This window comes from Myxine glutinosa, chromosome 2 (assembly GCF_964187855.1).
Source record: "Myxine glutinosa chromosome 2, kmMyxGlut1.1, whole genome shotgun sequence".
NCBI classification, from domain to species: Eukaryota; Metazoa; Chordata; class Myxini; order Myxiniformes; family Myxinidae; genus Myxine; species Myxine glutinosa.
This window is the reverse complement of record NC_136262.1, coordinates 72,796,052-72,816,736: the sequence shown is the minus strand read 5'-3', so window position 1 is coordinate 72,816,736 and position 20,685 is coordinate 72,796,052. Positions and strand designations below refer to the sequence as shown.

Sequence of the window (20,685 nt, the reverse complement as noted above, 5' to 3'; positions counted from 1 at the left end):
TGCCATTTGAATTTGTACGCCACGGCAAAGCACAGGATTGGATTCTACCACTGTTAGTTATGCAATGGGCTGACGAGATGGCCTAGAGGTATGCACACTCACCTCTAAGTGTGCGCTTGAATCCCGACTCAGCTATAAACTGTCATCCCGATGTTTCACAGGCAGGGTGATTGATGAAAGTGTGTGCCGACGTGCCGTCCCTCAGATGGACGTTAAATGGGTGTCCCGTCTGCCAGCATTAGTTGGTGGACTTTAAAGATCCCATGGTGTCCTTCACAGAGCAGGCGAGCTATGGCCAAATTCTAAATTCCTGCCCTAGCCTGCAGAGGGCACTGCATCAGCGGCACAGGTGCACCCTCAGCCAATGATGCTACCCACAGCCTTGTTCTGCATACGAACTAAGAAGTTATGCAATGGTAGCTGTGACATTAGTTGTATAATTACTATAATAATGAGAACTATTGCCAACTTCGGTGAATTTTTTTTTTATCGAATAAAAATCACAACATGGGGATTTTAAGTCGGGTATCCCAACGATAGCACTGGTGTAAGATAAAGATCCCCCAGTACTTTTCAAAAAAGATTAGAAAGGTGTGTACCACCCTGACAAAACTCCAAATCCCTGTCCTGAACTATGCGCATGGAGGGCAGTCGGGTTGTGACAATATGCATTCATTTGTATAGAATATCACAAAAATATGTCATTGTGGTTGGTTTACAAAAAGCGGTTTGAAACGGTCAACATTTTTAGGCGATAGCATCTTCTAAGTATTATGACACATTGTGCTCATGATACATGCAAAGCCATACGGACATATTATTGGCTACTTAGTTACTCATCTGAAAATGGATCTCAGGAAGAAAATAAACACAATGTAAAAGTGAAGGAGGATAAAGTAAAGGATAACTGAAAGCAGATAAAGTAAAGTAAAGAAATCACTGATTCTTATGAAGTATGTAAGTATCTTGGATGGAGTACAGAGGTTTTTATTTTTTTTACATGATCTAAGGCTCGGCTCAGAGTGGAGTGCACGCATGCACACACACACACACAAACACACTCTGAAATCTAGTAGGTCTCCATTCCATCTCCACACACAAATGCACGCACACACACACACACACACACACACACACACACACACACACACACACACACACACACACACACACACACACACACACAGTTAAATGAGACAAACAGCCTCTGAGCTTGGGAGAAGTGCCGTCACTTCCTGGGGTACTCTGTGTACCAGCTACGTCACAACAATGGCGCTGCTTTTCTCCTCTCACTCAGTGGAGCATTTCATTTGAATGTTAAACCTTGACAGTTAAACAGTTAAAGTGTTAAACCTTGATTTTCAAATTACAGTACATTTAATGTTTTTTCTCGAGGGGATTATGGCCAGCATCATTCAATCCTTTTTTGGCAACGATGAGGCTGGCAATATCTTCTCAATGGTTTTTCTAGCGAATCTGCATCTGGCAAATCTCGACCATCAATTTCAAAATCCTTGACGCACCTTCACACACGTGTATACCTCAGCATATTATCTATTAATGAACGAATGAGATATACAGACTTGGCATTTGATATGGAATATTTTTTTGTGGGGGTGAACTTACTTTTCAAGATGTCTTAGAACCAAAAGTTAATTGGAATTATGTTGAAATTATTCTAGATTTTGTTAATGTGACCTGTAAAAGAAACAAAAACCACATTTGACATTTCGAAGCAAATAAATTGATCCTTGAAAGTGATGTAAACTGATATCGAACTCAATTCACGGACAGTACTGTGTTAAACTTCTGTGCGTTTTCCAGAAGTATCTCTTTATTTTGCACATCAGTCAAATTTTTTTTCAACAAAAACAAAAGTGAAATTACGACTGGGATTACGGACAGTAAAATTACAGTTCAATACTTCGTGTAACCTCCACGAGCATTCAGGAGAGCACGTACACGTTGAGGCATGCTGTTCACGAGATTTGTCAAGGTTTGGACAGGAATCGCTTGCCATGCAGTGACAATAGCCTGCTGCAATTCACGCACAGAGGCAGGCTGCTGGTCCAAGTGGTCGATTTGACGCGTTAATTCTGCCCACAAGTTCTCTATCGGATTCATATCCGGGGACATGGCAGGCCACTCCATATGCTCTACACCATGGTCAGCAAGAAAGTGTTGGATCATGCGAGCACGATGAGGCCGTGCATTGTCATCTTGGAAAACAAAGTTTCCTCGAAAGGCTGCACGAGCAAATGGAAGCAATGTTTCTTCCAGAATGGCCCTGTACTTGAACTGGTTCAGGTTTCCATTCAGAACAACCAGGTCAGTTTTGCCCCCTGCATGAAAAGCAGCCCAAACGGTCACCCCACCACCTCCAGCTTGGACTCTTGGCACTACACAATCTTTGTTGTAGGCTTCATGCACATGTCTGCGCACTCGGACGTGGCCATCTTGACGATAGACCAGAAATCTAGACTCCTCACTGAAGATCACGTGATTCCAGTGTCCTGGCTGCCATTGACGGTGCTCTCTGGTCCACTGCAATCGGCGCTGGCGGTGTTGTCTGGTCAGGCGTGGCTTTCTCAGGGGACGCCTGGCACGGTAGCCTGCTTGAACCAGTCGTTGGTCGACTAGTCTTCTGGATACAGGCACATTTGTCAGTTGCTGCCACTCAGCCCTAAGCCGATTAGCTGACTTGGTACGGCCATTGCAGACTAACCGGTGCAGCTGGCGATCATCCCTCCTTGTGGTTCTGCGGGGACGTCCTGGCCTCGGTATTGGAGTAGGGACACCCCTCTGAGCATTTCGATTCAGGATCTTTGACACCTGACCTTGAGTGATGCCATACTGCCGAGCAATAGCACGCTGTTTCATGCCGGAATTTCGTAAAGCCACCACTCCATGACAAACAGCATTGTCGAGTTGACGGACCATCTCCAGAGGAAGCGGCAATAACTTTTTGAGACGTGCAGCAGTTGTTTTCCACTAATACAGAACGCAACAACCCTTGTCTACCCGACTGTGAAGCCAATCATCAAATGCACTTGTACGTACATTTTGCCATGCCACCTGTGATATAATCCTGTTGTTGACTTCTTGCTGCGACAGACAATCAGTGACATGGTTCATTGGTTCTTTTAACAAATAAATCACCAAAGTGTAAAAGAAACTCACCAGATTGATATAATGAGTTAAGAAAGTAAACCCAAGTCAAGAAAAAAAAAATTCCATATTAAATGCCAAGTCTGTAGATAAAGGTAAAAGTTGATCATCTGATGATTTCGTAATATGTAAGTGATTTTGACTGAACAATATCAGCTTCTTTGTGAATGTTTCAATCTGAATTCTCAGAGAGAAGTGAAAAGCAAGAACGTGCAACAACACTGAATAATCAGAGAACAACTTGAAAACACGACATTCCACAATGAGACAGAAAGGAAGGAACAGCGAGCATTGTTAATCGCCCACTCAGCCCTGGGAGGACTCGATTCCACCTTCTGAAACCCACCGAAGGAGATTGCAACCAACGTGAGACGTCAACGATGAGACACGTTAAAGCAAGAAGTGTATTTGAAACTGCAAAGTGTGGGTGGAATTTTTTTTTTTTTTTTGTATACAAGATCGAGGCTCGTGTAAGAGCAAACATCAATTACCAAAAAAAACGGACACACAAAACATACAACAAAGGGAGCGGGAGACATTTACCTCACAAACATCCTTTAAAAAGGACATGGCATCTTGCAAGTGTTCATGAAGTTGTTGCTCGACCCGGCTTTTCTATTGGAAAAAGAGCATAGACGAGGGAAACATTGGAGTTAAATACAGGCAAGGTTCGTCGGCAGTGAAAAGTAAAAGTAAAACAAAAAAAAATACAGTAAACCAGGCTTCGGGTCAAAAGTCTTACTTTCTTCATTGTTAAAAAATTTTTTTTTTGCACAATCAGCATTTCGTATGTCCTCTCGAAAGGAGTTAATTGTTTAAGATTCAGTCCAGGCCCACTTCCTGTTCCAAGTATGTGTGCTACCCTTCTAAGTCAAGTCCAGAAAGGCCTGTAGGGCACTGCAAGTGTATACACGACAGAGCCAATCAGACATAAGTACTGTATACACAAAAGCTACCTCAATGCACAACTTCCAACAAAAGCACGTCGTGCAGCAGACAGAGCAATTTATTTCCAAACAGTGAAGCACAGAAATTGCAAGGAAAGCTTTCTGGAGATATATGATTCATTTGGTCGAATTGAACTGATGGTTTTGACTATCTCGAGCTACTTTATCATTTCTTCGTTTCAATCCTGAAAACAATGCAGACTTGCACATCAAAACGCGGTAGTGAAGAACGAACGGCGGCGTTTTATATATATTCGACGACGACCCTTTTTATCTCGACTGTTTTGGCAGAGAAAATTGATTTGTCAAAGGGCAGAAAAAAAAAAACTCCATTCAGTATGAGCTTTTCATAGCCACTCTGACTGGCCTCAGCATCAGTACCAAATTTGAGCAGCGCTGTCTTACAGACTGTTGATTTATTTGTTCCTTTCAAGTCAGCCGAGGCCCATAGGAAAGGCATTTAAAAAAATGCCCCGTCAGCAACGCAAAGCAAACCGGGCAGCGGTTAAGGGAGCGAAAAGAATTAAAAACACATGCTTAAGCTTTCATATAAGGATCGGCTGTTGGTGGGTTCTGCCAACGGCACAACTGTAACACAAAGCGGAATTTCTTTCATACATTGTGGTTTCACCAGATCACATTAAAAGGGCTTGTTTACAATTCCAGAGCGATAGATCGTACCGGTAATTTTTTTTACTGACAAACACAAAAATATACTGTACAGTCCTGAGAAAGTGTCATCAAATAGCGATTTGAAGAAGAAGCCGACTCGTGTGAAAGAAACTAAAAAGCACAAAGAGCTACATGGAGTCACCTTAGTCCTGAACATGCATGATTAATGATTTGTCAAGTGTGTGGGGAGGAAGGGCAGAGCTTGTTGACAAAGAGGAGCAGCTCGTTATTTCCTCTATTCTGAAATTTCAAGGTCACTTAATGTTCAGTCAGTAATCTGAATAAAAACCACCTTTAGAGGCCATTTTCCCCCGCAAAGCGGGGGTTGGCCTTTTTCGGGAACCGTGGTTGTTGTTGTTTTTCGGTCCCCTTTTTGAAGCAATGTTTTACGGCCGGATGCCCTTCCTGACGCCAACCCTTTTTGCCGCCTTTAACGACAAACAGAGGTAATCAGTAATCTGAATGCACGAGGTTAACCAAAAATGGTAACCTTTCGTCTCCAAAATGGCCGTTTCTTGAAAAAAAGGATGCCTGGGTAAGTCATAAAAGGAAAATGGAAAGCAATTTGAATGAAGCCAAGCTGACTTCTACTTTGGATCCTGCAATGTGATCTAGCGCATTTTCACATGCAAAGCAAACCAAAAATAGACCGGAAGTGATTGGAAGAGTTGTGGGAGGGTGGGGGTGCGGGTGTTATTTTGGAAGTATTTGCAAACACCCCTTTATTCATTCATTTATTCCTCAATAACTACACAACTATATCAAAGAACATGATAACATGGAGGATAAAGTAGAACAAGACCGATAGTTCAACAACGGCATAGCCGGGCTTGGATCTGCTGAGTGGAGGATCTGCTGTCCCCCTGTCATGTGAGCAGATCCTCAGCTCTGATTGGTGGGCATTTGAGAGGCACATACATATAAACACCAGGCGAACACACAAAAGCTGTTCCAGATAGCATTGCCCTACAGGCTATGCCGTAAAAATATGGCTGCAGAACCATGTGACCAATGACGTCATCAAATTTTTTTCTCGACCAATTTATCCCTAGATCATGCTCAAGAAATTTCATACAGATCGGATCAAGCGTTCTATTGTCGATTTATGACGTCATAATGAAGGCAACTATGACATCGTCATTAACATGTCATCCCCCATGGGGAGTACTTTACAATGAGCCACCTTTCAATTTTCTTCTATGATGGAGCGGTTTCGGAGATTTTGTGGTGCTAATTTTTTCGTCTTTTCCAAGATGGTGCCCATACCACATGACCTATGATGTCATAATTATCCTTAAAAAGTTCTACCAGAGCGCTCCTATGGTGAAAATTGTGTTTCAATCGGACCAACAGTTGCAGATTTGTCCGTTTCTATCGGCAAAACTAATTTTTAAGGGAATAAACCCGCAAAATACTGACGGAAGGGACAAACATACATACATACACCGGACGGACAGATAAACACTGTGCCAGACAGCATTGCCCTACACCGTAAAACAATTTTATACTCACAAGTGAGTGCAGCGAGCTTTCATAGTTGGGTGAAGAAGGTGATTGCTCTGTGGGCCTTTGCCACTGACTTGCACCTGTGCGAGTGCCAAGGATGACAAAATGTTGGTGGAATGATGGAACCACATAGGGATCTCTACAATGTGCAGTCGGGATCAAGTTCAATGAAACAAAAAAAAAATTCAAAGAAAGATTAACAAACAGTTGTTTCTTAAAGACTTAAGCCTAGAAAAAACATGCTCACTGATGCTTAAAATAATATGTGGAGAAAACGAAACTGTTGGTGACATATCTAAGGCATGTTTTTGGTTGTATGTTGAGGCTGAGAAACAGTGAGCTGCTGATTTTAAAATAAACTCTATCGGCAATCCATTGTGCTCGAGTGTCCTGCTTTTATGAACCTTTCCCCATGTGCTCTGCATTAACGTAGTGTGCATTCAGCTGGGATCCACACTGATAATTTGCATAGGCCTGTCTGTGCCTCTTTGTGAGGGACTCTTCACCGAGACCCCATTCCCAGCATGGCTCCTCAGCTCTGGCCCGCAGTGTCACGAAGCCCAACCAGCCTTTGTGAATCCCTCGCCTGCAACTCCACCACAATCTCGTTCTTGGTTCCCTTTTGCCATCGCGCTTTGCGCTCCCCTCTCGACTTGCTATTCATGCAGCACGCCAAGTTTTTGCATGAGAAAGGGCCTTACAGGGTGTCAAATGACACTAACTTTAACAATCGTGCAGGCGTAACCGTTTTGGCTTGCATAATGTCCTGGCTCTTAGTTGCTACAACTTGCGCTTCCTTACCAATGGCTTGGATGCCAAAAGGCCAAACTATGGGTTAAAGGAACCATGTGATGGAAAAGACATCAATGAAAGGGAGGAGAGAAAAATTACACAAAAGGAATAAAAGATTACTTTCCCCAACTCCAGTGTTGAAAAACAAACTAATAGAGTTAAGGATACATACATACATACATACATACATACATACACATATATATATATATATATTAATATGTTATACAACGTGAGTGTCCGTCCGTCTGTCCCCACGTGACCTGCCGAGTGACTCCCCTCAGTTTTGGGGTAGCCCCACCAAACATTATGTGGAACATTTTGGGGTCCCAGCAGGTGTCCTAAGGTAGGTGGGAGGTTTCATAAATTCCTTAATCCAATTATGATTTTGAGTTTTGATCCGTACGAAACTGCTACCGATCCAGAAGTAAACACGATCACAAACATTCGCTGGTTTGATAATATCTCAATACAATTGTGATTTTAAGTTTCCACCCAAACGTGCCGCTTTCATCCATCTTAAAGTGGGTGGGAGGTTTCATAAATTTCTCAATGAAATTATGATTTTCGATTTTTATGAATAGTTTCAGATCCGTTTCAGATCCGCCGGCAGATTCGTCTGTATTGGTTATCACGTCAGACCTGATTCTATATTCATTTCCCTCACGAGTGTTTTAGCATTGTTCTTGTTATATTAATCATGTAGTATTAATTTGTGATTGGAATGATGCTGTTTTGAATGAAAATATAGAGAGATTGAGTTTAAAACAGCATGAAGAAATGATGTGAGGGTTTTCACCTGTGACATTCACGGTTACACCATTTACCGTGTGTAGAAACATTCAGCTGCATCAAGTTTTTTGCCCAACTCCTTCACAAACTGGATGTCCATGCCTGACATTCGACTGAAGGTGGCACAGGAATGTGGAATGTATTGGTTCATGGTTTAGCATTCACTGTTTCCGCATTGTCTGTTTGCTACTGGCCCTCAAACCGTGCGTAATACGGGTACCTCACCAGTACATATACATATTTTTAACCTGGGTTCCCCACAGAGGTCGCCAATGAAATGCTAATCCGGTGATGCTCACACCATAAGAGCCTATATTGCTAAGTCTGGTTTTGCAAGAAAATCTACAAGGTTGTATATATTATTTACTGCAGGAATAAACATTCAATCAAAAGCACTGAATATGTCACACAAGAAAGTTAAATCGTTTGCTGCAAGCGGAACACAATCAAATGTCAAATGAGATGACTTAGAAGAATCGATGACTGATTCAGGAGAGAAGAATCGTGCATATTGTGATCGGGCACTTGCTTGCATGCGCAAATAGAAATATGCACTGTGGCTCATATAAAGACACTTTGATTCATCATCAGGCATTGAAGTCGTTAAGATTCCATGAGAAAAGGTTTCGGTTTTCTCAATTTCTTGGCCCTCCAGATTTTGAAAACTAGAGCGAAGTTGATGGTGCGCCATCGCAAATCCCCATGCTTCTCGGCTAAGGCAAAATTGAAAGATGGCAGAAAAGTTCCACTCAGAATGACCCAATATAAATTTCTGAGGAAAATTTCCCCCTGTTTTGCCCCCGTGAGCCCGAGTCTCTACCCCCTGGGTATGAACCAGAGGTCAAATCCAAAAAATCGTTACATATTTCATGCATCTCACAATGTTGATACAATCATTTAAAGATGTCTCAAAATGTGACCGTAATTGCATTTTTTGGTATTTGACCTTTTGACCAAATTTTATGCTGCTCTTGCACCTTCTTGCCATGTGATGATCATAACCTCCAAGTTTGGCAGGGATAGCGTGACATACGGAGCCGATTACGATATCTCCCCATTTTAATCAGAATGCGTGCGGAAAAAATTATGGCTGACAAAAGGAAAAGTGGGGATCTAATATTGTTATACACAAGTAAATGGAGTCATTGTTCTATCCCAGTTAGAATCTTTGAAAGGATGACGACGCTCGAATGTGATAGAATCTACGTAAATGATGAACATTAATTTACACGATTTAGAGAAAACATGGAAGAAGCACGTCGCATTGCAAATACAACCAAGCGGCATGTTTTGGAACAGCCATTAACAAGCCGCTGGGACATTGAAGTTTGCTGCACTTGTTTCAGGGATTTAAATCCGTAATGAGAATGCGTACCCTGTTGTACTCGTTGCTGATGGTGATTCAATTAAACCACCAGAGCCATTTTGCTGAAACATGACGCCATTGCAGAGAAAAAAAATAAAATAAATTAAGTCAGATAAACGAATGACTTTAACTGGTGGGAGAAATGCATTAAGCACAAATATAATGAGGAATGATGGTGCAAAGGTTTAAATGGTACCTGTAAGTGGAGGAGGAGAGCCAACTGGCGTGGAAGGGTTTGATGGGAAACTGTTACTGGTATGATCGGGGGAGTAGATCTAAGGGAAGAGACAGATACGCAGTGCTGGTTATGACCTGATCTTATGATTTGTACGATTGAACTATGCTGTAACAACAACTGCATCTACTTTACCAGATTGCATCACTCGAGGCACACAACCTTTCAAACTACGGTGTACTTGCTTCTTCCACCTGTCATTATGCAGAACAACATGCACACTTTCACCTACACTCTCTCCATCAATAAGTACATGAAAGGAGAGAGGGCGGCACCTTTGAAATTCTCTCCAAAGTGTGGTTTGATCGGAATTGCTGAAACCTCACAAGCAAACCAGATTTTAAAATAACCGCAATATTCTTTTTACAGTGCCAGTTTCACCTTTCCTCCTGAAATCCAAAAACGCAGTCTGACTTAAAAGTTTTGCATGGAATATTCATTAATTATTTAAGTCAAAATCAAAGAATTAAACAGATTTCTGTGTACTAGTCATGTGATACTGTATTTTACTCTTGCAACGCAATACTACCACAACGACTACTTCTACCTTTTCCACCAGGCATTGTAGAGTGACTGTTTTTAAAGGCTTACATAAATGGTTCGAAACTTCTGATGAGCACTCGGTAGAGCGCGTACCTTTACCAGACTGAATAGTTTATGTTTTCTAGCCCATTGTCATATTACTGGCCTAGCTATATACTCAGGGATCGAGGAGATTGTTAATAGGATATTCATCACAGCCTTTTTAGATGCTGAATTGCAAATAAATACAACACACCAAGAGGAAGATCAAAATTAAAGCAATTTATCGCCCTCCAGCTCTCTTCTTTCTTTTGATCAAACTGTCTGGGATATGTATCAGGCACGGGCCATATCAGGAAACAAACAAACTCTCTGCCTTTGCGTAAATGCTAAAAAATGAGGCTTTCCGTTTCCTCGGTATACAGTCACATGAAAAAGTATGTACACCCCATGTAAAGTTTTGACTTTTTCAACATATTTCAACATACAGCTATTTGATCTTCATTTCAACAATATTGATAGATAAAGGTGATATTGTGGCGGACATGAAAGCCCACTGGCGTGGTGACATCATTCCGCGCACCAAGTGGGCGGGGGCCACGCCCGAGAGAGAGGCGTGGCCTCAAGATATACACGGGGCGCGCAGCCCGGAGCAGCTCAGTGCTGCAGTTTGAGTACTTTCAATAAAGACTCTTTTATGAACCACGTTGTCCGCTTGCTCCTTGCGTAAGCATTAGCGCGCGCAGCATCGCGCTTCATATGGTGACCTCGACGTTGGATCTGCCGTAGCGATCCTTCCGAACACGACGCCATTGCAATGGCAAACAACCACGCAATGTCGATTAAACTTCCCGAATTTTGGGAGGCCCAGGCCGAAGTCTGGTTCGTCCAAGCCGAAGCCCAATTTCAGCTTCGGCGCCTCACCGGCGACGACACGCGCTACTGCCACGTCGTCGCCTCCCTCGGGCCCGGCACGGCCGCTCGAGTTGTGTCCGTCCTTCGCCACCCACCGGATGGCCACAAGTACGAGGCACTCAAGCGGCTACTCCTAGCCACGTTCGGCCTCATGGACGACGCACGGGCCGACCGCCTCCTGGATCTCCCCGAGCTCGGCGACACGCGCCCGTCGGTCCGAATGGACCATATGCTGTCACTGTTGGGCGACGAAGCCCCTGGTTCTCTATTCCGGGCGCTTTTCCGTCGCCAACTTCCAGCGCAGGTTTGCCTCGCGTTGGCCGGGACCGTGCTAACGGAACCCCGAGCATTGGCAGCCGAGGCGGACAGGTACTTCGCGGCTTCGGATACGCGGGCGAGAGTCGGTGCGGCCGTCACGGACCTCGAGGCTGATGCTGCTGATGATGCTGATCCACAGCATCAGGTTACACACCATACGCAGCATGCTGATACGCACCTCGTGACCGCCGCCACGCCCCGCCCACCGCCGCGGCGAAAACCGCCACTGCGGGGAAAACCGCCAACTCCACCGGCCTGGCGGAGCCAGCCGCACTCCTCCAGCTCCACCACCTGGTGCTGGTTCCACGCCAAGTTCGGCCACGAGGCTCGGCAGTGTCATCCGCCATACTCCTTCAACAGGTCGGGAAACGCCCGGGCCGGCGCTCAATAGTGGCGATGAGCGCCGGCCGTTCGAGCAGCCTGCTGTTCAAAACGGACACCTTATCCGGGCGCCGTTACCTGTGCGACACGGGAGCGCAGGTGAGTGTCGTTCCCGCCGGTACGTCAGACAAGCACGCCGCGGGCTGGGGCCCCGCGCTGCTTGCCGCGAACGGGACGTCCATCCGTACGTACGGAAAATGCTGCCTCTCTCTGCGGTTCGGAGGGCAGGTTTTCCGATGGACGTTCGTCACCGCCGACGTGCCCATGGCACTGCTTGGCGCGGACTTCCTGTGCGCTAATGGGCTCCTGGTCGACGTAAAGCGCAGACGTCTTATCCAGGCCGAGACGTTCAGCTCGCTCACTTGTGCGCTGCCCAGCTCGTCGAGCAGCTCAACGAGCGGCTCGCTGAGCGGCTTGCCAAGCGGCTTGCCGAACGGTTCGGTTCCGGCCACGTTGATCTGTACGCTTCCGGCAGTGGACAAATTCACCCGCCTCCTCACCGGCTTCCCGGCCCTCACGTGGCCCACCTTCTCGGCGGGGGCCGTCAAGCACGGGGTGGCCCATCACATCCCCACCGTCGGGCCACCGGTCTACGCCCGGCACGCCGCCTCGAGCCGACGAAGCTGGCGGTGGCAAAAGCGGGGTTCGCTACCCTGGAGCGACTCGGCATCGTTCGGCGCTCGGAGAGTGCTTGGACGTCGCCGCTGCACATTGTGCCGAAGCCCGGCGGGGGATGGCGACCGTGCGGGGACTATCGCCGTCTCAATGACGCCACCACTCCCGACCGCTACCCCGTCCCCCACATTCAGGACTTTTCCGCCCGTTTGGCGGGCATGTCCTTCTTCTCGAAGGTGGACCTCATACGCGGCTACCATCAGGTCCCCGTCAGGCCGGAGGATGTCCCGAAGACGGCGGTCATCACGCCATTCGGACTCTTCGAGTTCCTGCGGATGCCCTTCGGTCTGAAGAATGCGGCTCAGGCGTTCCAGCGACTGATGGACAGCGTCCTGCGCGACTTGGATTTTGTCTACGTCTACCTGGACGATATCCTCGTCGCCAGCGCGTCCCGCGAAGAGCACCTACGCCACCTCCGCACGCTCTTCGAACGCCTGGGCCAGCATGGCCTGATTGTGAACCCCGCAAAGTGCCGGTTCGGCGTCGCCGTAATCGATTTTCTGGGGCACCGTGTCACCAGGCACGGAGCCGTCCCCCTGCCGGCCAAGGTGGAGGCGGTGAAGGGGTTTCCGCGCCCCCGCACGATCAGAGGGCTGCAGGAGTTCCTGGGCATGGTGAACTTTTACCATCGGTTCCTGCCCCGTATCGCCAAGCTCCTGCGCCCCCTGCACGAAGCTATCCGAGGTAAGCCGGGCAAAGGCGACGTTACCTGGACCGAGCAGATGGACACGGCGTTCACGGGCGCGAAGCTCGCCCTGGCTAATGCCACCATGCTCGCGCACCCGGCGCCCGATGCACCGATCGCCCTCACCACCGACGCCTCGGACTACGCGGTGGGCGCGGTGCACGAGCAATGGGTGCGTGGAGCTTGGCAACCGCTGGCGTTCTTTAGCTGGCAGCTTCGCCCGCCTGAACGCCGTTACAGTACCTTCGACCGCGAGTTGCTCGGGCTTCACTTGGCGGTCAGGCACTTCCGCCATCTGCTCGAGGGCCGTGTGTTCACGGCCTTCGTCGACCACAAGCCGCTGATCTTCGCGATGGGCAAGGTCACCGAGCCGTGGTCGGCCCGGCAGCAGCGTCACCTCTCGGCCGTGTCCGAGTATACGACGGACATCCGGCACGTCGCGGGGAAGGACAACCCGGTGGCGGATTACCTTTCCCGGGCCGTCGCCCACGCAGTCCACCTCGGCATCGACTATGCCCGGATGGCAGCGGACCAGGCCGCTGACCCCGACGTCCAGGCCTTGCGGACCGCCGTCACGGGCCTCCGTGTCACCGAGGTGCCGTTCGACGGCGTGGGCGCGGCCCTCTTGTGCGACGTCTCCCTCGGGCAGCCTCGCCCCATCGTGCCCGCGGGCTGGCAGCGCCAGGTGTTTGACGCCATCCACGGCCTGTCCCACCCGGGCGCGAGGGCCTCCCAAAGGTTGATCGCCGACAAGTTCGTCTGGCATGGCCTCCGGAAGGCCGTCCGCGGCTGGGCCAGGACGTGCCTCGCGTGCCAGCGCGCCAAGGTGCACCGGCACACCCAGGCCCCGTTGGCCCCGTTCACGGTGCCGGAACGCCGGTTTGACCACATCCACGTGGACCTGGTGGGACCTCTGCCTCCCTCGCGGGGTTTCACCCACGTCGTCACCGTGGTGGACCGCACCACCCGGCGGCCGGAGGCCGTGCCCTTGGCGTCGACGACGGCGGCGGACGTCGCGCAGGCTTTCATCGCCACCTGGGTCGCCCGGTTCGGCGCCCCCTCAGACATCTCGTCCGACCGCGGCCCCCAGTTCACCTCGGAGCTCTGGGGGGCGGTCGCGCAGGGGCTCGGGGTCCGGCTGCACCGAACCACGGCCTACCACCCCCAGGCTAACGGCCTGTGTGAGCGATTTCACCGCTCATTGAAGGCCGCGCTCCGGGCCACCCTCCACGACGGTGGCTGGGTCGACAGGCTCCCCTGGGTCCTGCTGGGCCTCCGGACGGCGCCCAAGGAGGACCTGCGCGCATCCGTGGGGAGTTGGTCTTCGGGCAACCGCTGCGGGTGCCGGGCGAGTTCCTCCCCGACTCCACGGCACCATGCTCCGCTCCGTGCTCCGCTCTGCAAGAGACCGACCGCCCAGAGGTTCGCCCCGGTGCCAACGGCATGCCATGGGCACCCACCGACGCACGTCGCCCCGGAGCTTCGCACGGCGGCGTACGTCTTCGTCCGCCACGATGCCCACCGGACACCACTGCGGCCCCCGTACGACGGGCCTTTCCGCGTGCTGGAGACCGGGGCGAAGCACTTCACCCTGGACATTGGCGGTACTCCTGACCGCGTTTCTGTAGACCGCCTCAAGCCGGCCCACCTCGACGTGGACCATCCACCGCCAGTGGCCCGACCCCCGCGTCGGGGCCGCCCCCCTGCGGGCGGACCCCCGGCACCACCCAGCCCCGCCGCCCCCCGGTCCTGCACCCATCCCAGGGGCAGCCAGAGGCATCCCACCTGGCATCCCTGCACCCCGGACGCCGCCGATCGCCAGGGGGCGCTTCGGCCGGGTCATCCGTTTGCCCCGCAAACTGGCCCTCCAGGTGCGCGGGAATTCTGGGGGGGGGGGGGGGGGGGGCGCGTGTGGCGGACACGAAAGCCCACTGGCGTGGTGACATCATTCCGCGCACCAAGTGGGCGGGGGCCACGCCCGAGAGAGAGGCGTGGCCTCAAGATATACACGGGGCGCGCAGCCCGGAGCAGCTCAGTGCTGCAGTTTGAGTACTTTCAATAAAGACTCTTTTATGAACCGCGTTGTCCGCTTGCTCCTTGCGTAAGCATTAGTGCGCACAGCATCGCGCTTCAATATAATTTAACAAATATCATGAAACATTTACATTTTGTAGTCCATTGTATAATTTAAATAAACATAAATGCAAATTTCGCATGTGGAAAAAGTAAGTACACCCCTACATTTATCACTACTTCAAATACCTAAAATTAGAATCAGGTGCACCAGCTCAGGTGCAAATGATTAGAACATCTTTAGAGAGGATCTTGGAGGAACCTGTCTTATTTAAACCTCATACATTTAGTTTGGTTTGCTTTTTGTTGTTGAAGTGTGCGGCGTCACCATGCCTAGATCAAAGGAGCTCTCTGAGGCCTTCAGAAAGAAGGTTATAGATGCCTACGAGTCTGGGAAGGGATTTAAAAAGATCTCCAAACAATTTGAAATCAATCATTCGACTGTCCGGAAGATCATCTACAAGTGGAGAAGATTCCAAACAACTGCCAACTTGTTCAGGCCAGGCCGCCCCAGCAAGTTCAGCCCGAGAGCAGACCGCAAGATGCTGAAAGAAGTCTCTAAGAACCCCAGAATGTCATCACAGGACCTACAGGAAGCTCTTGCCACTGTTGATGTCAAAGTGTACGAGTACACCATTAGAAAGAGGCTGCACAAATTTGATCTACATGGGAGGTGTGCCAGGAGGAAACCTTTGCTGTCCAGAAAGAACATCAGGGCAAGACTAAAGTTTGCCAATGAACACCTCGGCAAAGCCCAGCACTTCTGGAACAATGTGCTCCGGACAGATGAGTCAAAGGTAGAGCTATTTGGCCACATTACCACACGACATGTTTGGCGAAAACCAAAGACAGCATTTGACCACAAGAACCTGATACCAACCCTAAAGCATGGTGGTGGAAATATTATGGTTAGGGGCAGCTTTGCTGCATCAGGGCCTGGGCAGCTCACCATCATGGACTCCACTATGAATTATTCATTGTACCAGAGGGTGCTTGAGGATAATGTGAGGCCATCTGTTGGAAAGTTGAAGCTCAACCGAAGGTGGACCTTGCAACATGACAATGACCCTAAACATACCAGTAAATCCACCAAGGAATGGCTGAAAATAAAGAAATGGAGGGTTCTGGAATGGCCAAGTCAAAGCCCGGATCTAAATCCCATCGAGATGTTGTGGGGGGATTTGAAACGAGCTGTGCATGCAAGAAACCCCTCAAACATCGCACAGCTGAAAGAATTCTGCATGGAGGAGTGGGCAAAAAATTTCTCCCAGTCGATGTCAGAGACTGGTGGACAGTTATAAGAAACGCCTACTTGAGGTTGTTTCTGCCAAAGGGGGCAATACCACCTATTAGAGCCAAGGGTGTACTTACTTTTTCCACATGCGAAATTTGCATTTATGTTTATTTAAATTATACAATGGACTACAAAATGTAAATGTTCCATGATATTTGTTATATGATATCACCTTTATCTTTCAATATTGTTGAAATGAAGATCAAATAGCTGTATGTTGAAATATGTTGAAAAAGTCAAAACTTTACATGGGGTGTACTTACGTTTTCCACATGCGAAATTTGCATTTATGTTTATTTAAATTATACAATGGACTACAAAATGTAAATGTTCCATGATATTTGTTATATGATATCACCTTTATCTATCAATATTGTTGAAATGAAGATCAAATAGCTGTATGTTGAAATATGTTGAAAAAGTCAAAACTTTACATGGGGTGTACTTACGTTTTCACGTGACTGTATGTGAGAATTAGGTACATGTTTAATATTTATATCAGTTCTGTCATCTGAGGCTCAGTCTTCAGTTCAGTTATGTTCGGTAGTCTATTGATAAGCCCGATGTTGATTTTCTTTTCAAAACACATGCAGATAAAAACACAACAAAAAGTAATCCAAAATTTAATATATTATAAGTAATCGATTGCTGAACTCACTGTGATTAAGTGAATGGATGTATACCAGTACACCAAAGAATTGTCTTCAGGAGTACTTTGTCGAAGTAACATTCCCAATTCGACACACACACGTACAGTTGTATATACACATACACACACACACACACACACACACACACACACACACACACACATACACACACACACACACACACACACACACACACACACACACACACACACACACACACACACACACACACACACACACACACACTTTCCTACAGAGGCCATGATGTGCAATGCAGGATGAAACATGGCTTTGAGTATGCTATTATGTGCACGTGCTGGGACAGTGTGCTGGAGCGAGGATGGGTAGGAGCGAGCGAAGGGTGGGCGGGAATGCGAGTGCACAGATGCCCTGCAGCCAGAAAGCAGATCAGGCCTGCCTAATGGAAGAGACCTGCTTTACATCCAGCTAAACCGTCCGTTCTCATAATCTATGGTTCTCGTAATGTATGCTTAAGCTGCTTCAATGGGTAAATTGACACAGCAGTATAGAATTACCTTTTCTGTCATGGAAAATTGATGCAATTGAGACATGGGATAATCTAATAGACTTTTGGAAAAGGGCAGAGAGCATGCCCTTTTGCAGGCCCAGCAAAAGCAAAACAAATCAAATCTTTCAGTGTCAAAACACTCAAGAACGTAGGTAGAGAAGTGGAAAGTTTGCACACATTATCCTCAGGATCGTTTTTGATATATGGGTAATTTAATATCACCATGAGTTACATTTTACATTACAAATGTAGCCAAAACAAGTGCATGATGTTCTTCAGGTAATATATGAAATTTAAATCCTCATGGATACAAGTAAAAGTGAATATGTATTGCATCATACAACGGTAAAATGATGATTGGAAAGCTCTTGGTGAACGTCATCTCAGGATATGCTACGCAGGTTGGTCGGAGCGATGAAGAGAAGGACAAGTTCTGGTGTGCGATAGAGAAGCTGATGGAAAACGTGAAAGATGAGGAAGTTGTTGTGGTAGGAGGAGACCTAAATGGACATGTGGGAAGGAGTATGGACGGTTTTGAGGGAGTTCATGGGGGTTACGGATGTGGTGTGAGAAATGGAGAAGGTGAAAGGATTTTGGAGTTTGCTGATGGAGCTGATTTGTTGATTTGTAACACTCAGTTCCAGAAAGGGGATAATAAGCTTGTTACATACACGTCAGGTGGGTCGACGACAACCGTTGACTACCTGATGGTGCGTAGGCGAGATAGGGGGCACCTCCGGGACACAAAGGTGATCCCGGGGGAGGAGGCTGTTTCACAGCACTACTTGGTTGTCTGCGACATAAGGGTGAAAGGTGCGAGGAGAGCTCAGCGGGTGAAGTACCAACCGAGAATGAAGGTGTGGAGGTTGAAAGAGGTGACAGTAAGGGAGGCATTAAAAGAGAGGCTGAGTAGGGTAGAGGATGATGTGGTTGAGCTTGAACGTGGTTGGATGTCAATGAAAGATAGTCTGTTGGGAGCCGTTGGTGAGGTATGTGGATGGACAAAAGGACCACCGAGGCACTCGGAAACATGGTGGTGGGATGATGAAGTTGGAAAGAGGATTGAGGAGAAGAGGAAGAAGTTCAAGGAGTGGCAGAAGGCGAAGGGTAAGGGAGCAGAAAAAGCAGAGCATGAAAGTTATGAGGCAGCCAAGAAGGCTGCAAAGAAAGAGGTAGCAAAGGCGCAGGAGGCATGTAGGAAAATGTTCGGAAAACGCTTGGATTCGGAAGAGGGTCAGAGAGTGGTATTCAGGATTGCAAAGCAGATAGCGAAAGAGAGGTGTGATGTGATGGGGGTGAGTTGCTTGAAGGATGAAGTGGGACAAATCGTTGTGGACCCAGATGGAATTAAAGGAAGATGGAAAAGATATGTGGAAATGCTGTTGAATACAGAGAATGAATGGGATGGCAACATAGAGAGTAACCCAGTTTTAGGACCGGCAGAGAAGATAACTGCGGAGGAAGTTGAGGAAGCGATAAAAGCAATGAAGAGTAGAAAAGCGGGAGGGCCGACAGGAGTTGTAGGAGATATGTTGAAGGCAGCAGGAAGTTGGGGTGTGAAGAGAATGACAGAGATCTGTAATATGGTGGTGAAAGAAGGCCGCATTCCGGTGGAATGGGAACTGAGTACCCTCGTCCCTCTATACAAGGGGAAAGGTGACCCTCTGGAGTGTGGCTCGTACCGAGCGATAAAGTTGTTGGAGCATGGAATGAAGGTATTGGAAAGGGTGTTGGAGAGGAGGATAAGGAAGAAGGTGAAGATCGACGAAATGCAGTTTGGATTTATGCCAGGAAGAGGAACGACAGACGCGCTCTTTATTGTGAGGCAGTTGCAGGAGAAGTACATGGAGAAGAGGAAGAAGTTGTTTCTTGGGTTTGTTGATCTGGAGAAAGCATTCGATAGGGCTCCACGTGAAGTATTGACATGGGCATTGAGGAAGTTAGAAGTGGAGGAATGGTTGATCAGAGTAGTGATGGCAATGTACAAAAGAGCGCGCACAGCTGTAAGGACGAAGGATGGGAACAGTGGTGAGTTTGAGGTGAAGGTGGGAGTGCATCAGGAGTCGGTACTAAGTCCACTACTATTTGTAGCTGTGATGGAGGTGCTGGCTCAGAACATAAAGGAGGGTTTACCGTGGGAGTTGTTGTATGCAGATGATCTGGTGTTGATGGCGGAAAGTATGGATGGACTGAAGGAAAAGGTGAACAAGTGGAAGGAATGTATGGAGACAAAAGGTCTGAAGGTTAATATAGGAAAGACGAAGGTGATGGCAAGTGGTAAAGCATGTGGTGAGGTGGAAACAACTGGGAAGTGGCCATGTACTGTGTGCAGGAAGGGTGTCGGAGTGAACTCCATTCAATGTACAATGTGCGCTGAGTGGGTTCATCAAAAATGTAGTGGTCTGAGAGGGTCATTAACCAGTGTGGCAGCTACATTCAAATGTAAGGTGTGCACAGAGGGAGTTGCAGATGGAGGAAATGTTGAGTTGGATCTTGGAGATGGCGTGAAGCTGGAAGGTGTGAAAACATTTTGCTATCTCGGAGACATGCTGAATGGAGAAGGTGGATCAGACACGGCAACGGTTGCTGGAGTGAGATGTGCATGGAAGAAGTTTCGGGAACTGAGTGGCGTGCTGATGAGGAGGGGAGTGTCGTTGAAGCTGAAGGGAAAGGTGTATGCTGCATGTGTGAGAAGTGTTATGATTAATGGGAGCGAGACATGGGTCATGAATGTAGAGCAGCAATGAAGGCTGGAAAGGGTGGAAATGCGAATGGTTCGGTGGATGTGCCGAGTATCGTTGAGAGAGAAGAAGACAAATGATGAATTGCGAAAGATGATGGGAATAGAGCCTGTGATTGATGCTGTGAAGAGGAACAGGTTGAGATGGTTTGGTCATGTGTTGAGGAAGGATGAATGTGACTGGTTGAGAAGAGTGATGGAAATGAATGTAGAAGGAAGTAGAGGACGGGGAAGACCGAGAAAGACTTGGCTAAGGATGGTGAAAGAAGAAATGCGGGCAAGGGGGTTAACAAGGAGAGATGCAGAAAATAGGGCAAAATGGAGAAGATTGTCATGGGGACCGCAAGGCTAACCCCCGCTCTAGCAGGGAAAATGGCCTTAAAATGCATGTTGTTGTTGTTGTTGTTGTTGTATGATACAACGAC

General features: G+C 47.9%; 1 protein-coding gene across 2 annotated transcripts in view; it reads right to left on the bottom strand.

The window, feature by feature from the left end:
- Window positions 1–20,685, bottom strand: part of TCF12 (transcription factor 12) — a 447,272-nt gene that overhangs the window by 64,851 nt on the left and 361,736 nt on the right. For both annotated transcript variants that reach the window (XM_078773420.1, XM_078773418.1), the window contains exons 12-14: window positions 9,440–9,518; window positions 6,300–6,373; window positions 3,712–3,783 (exon numbers count right to left, since the gene is read on the bottom strand). In XM_078773420.1, coding sequence (XP_078629546.1) covers window positions 3,712–3,783; window positions 6,300–6,373; window positions 9,440–9,518 — 225 coding nt within the window. The remainder of the gene's footprint in view (window positions 1–3,711; window positions 3,784–6,299; window positions 6,374–9,439; window positions 9,519–20,685) is intronic.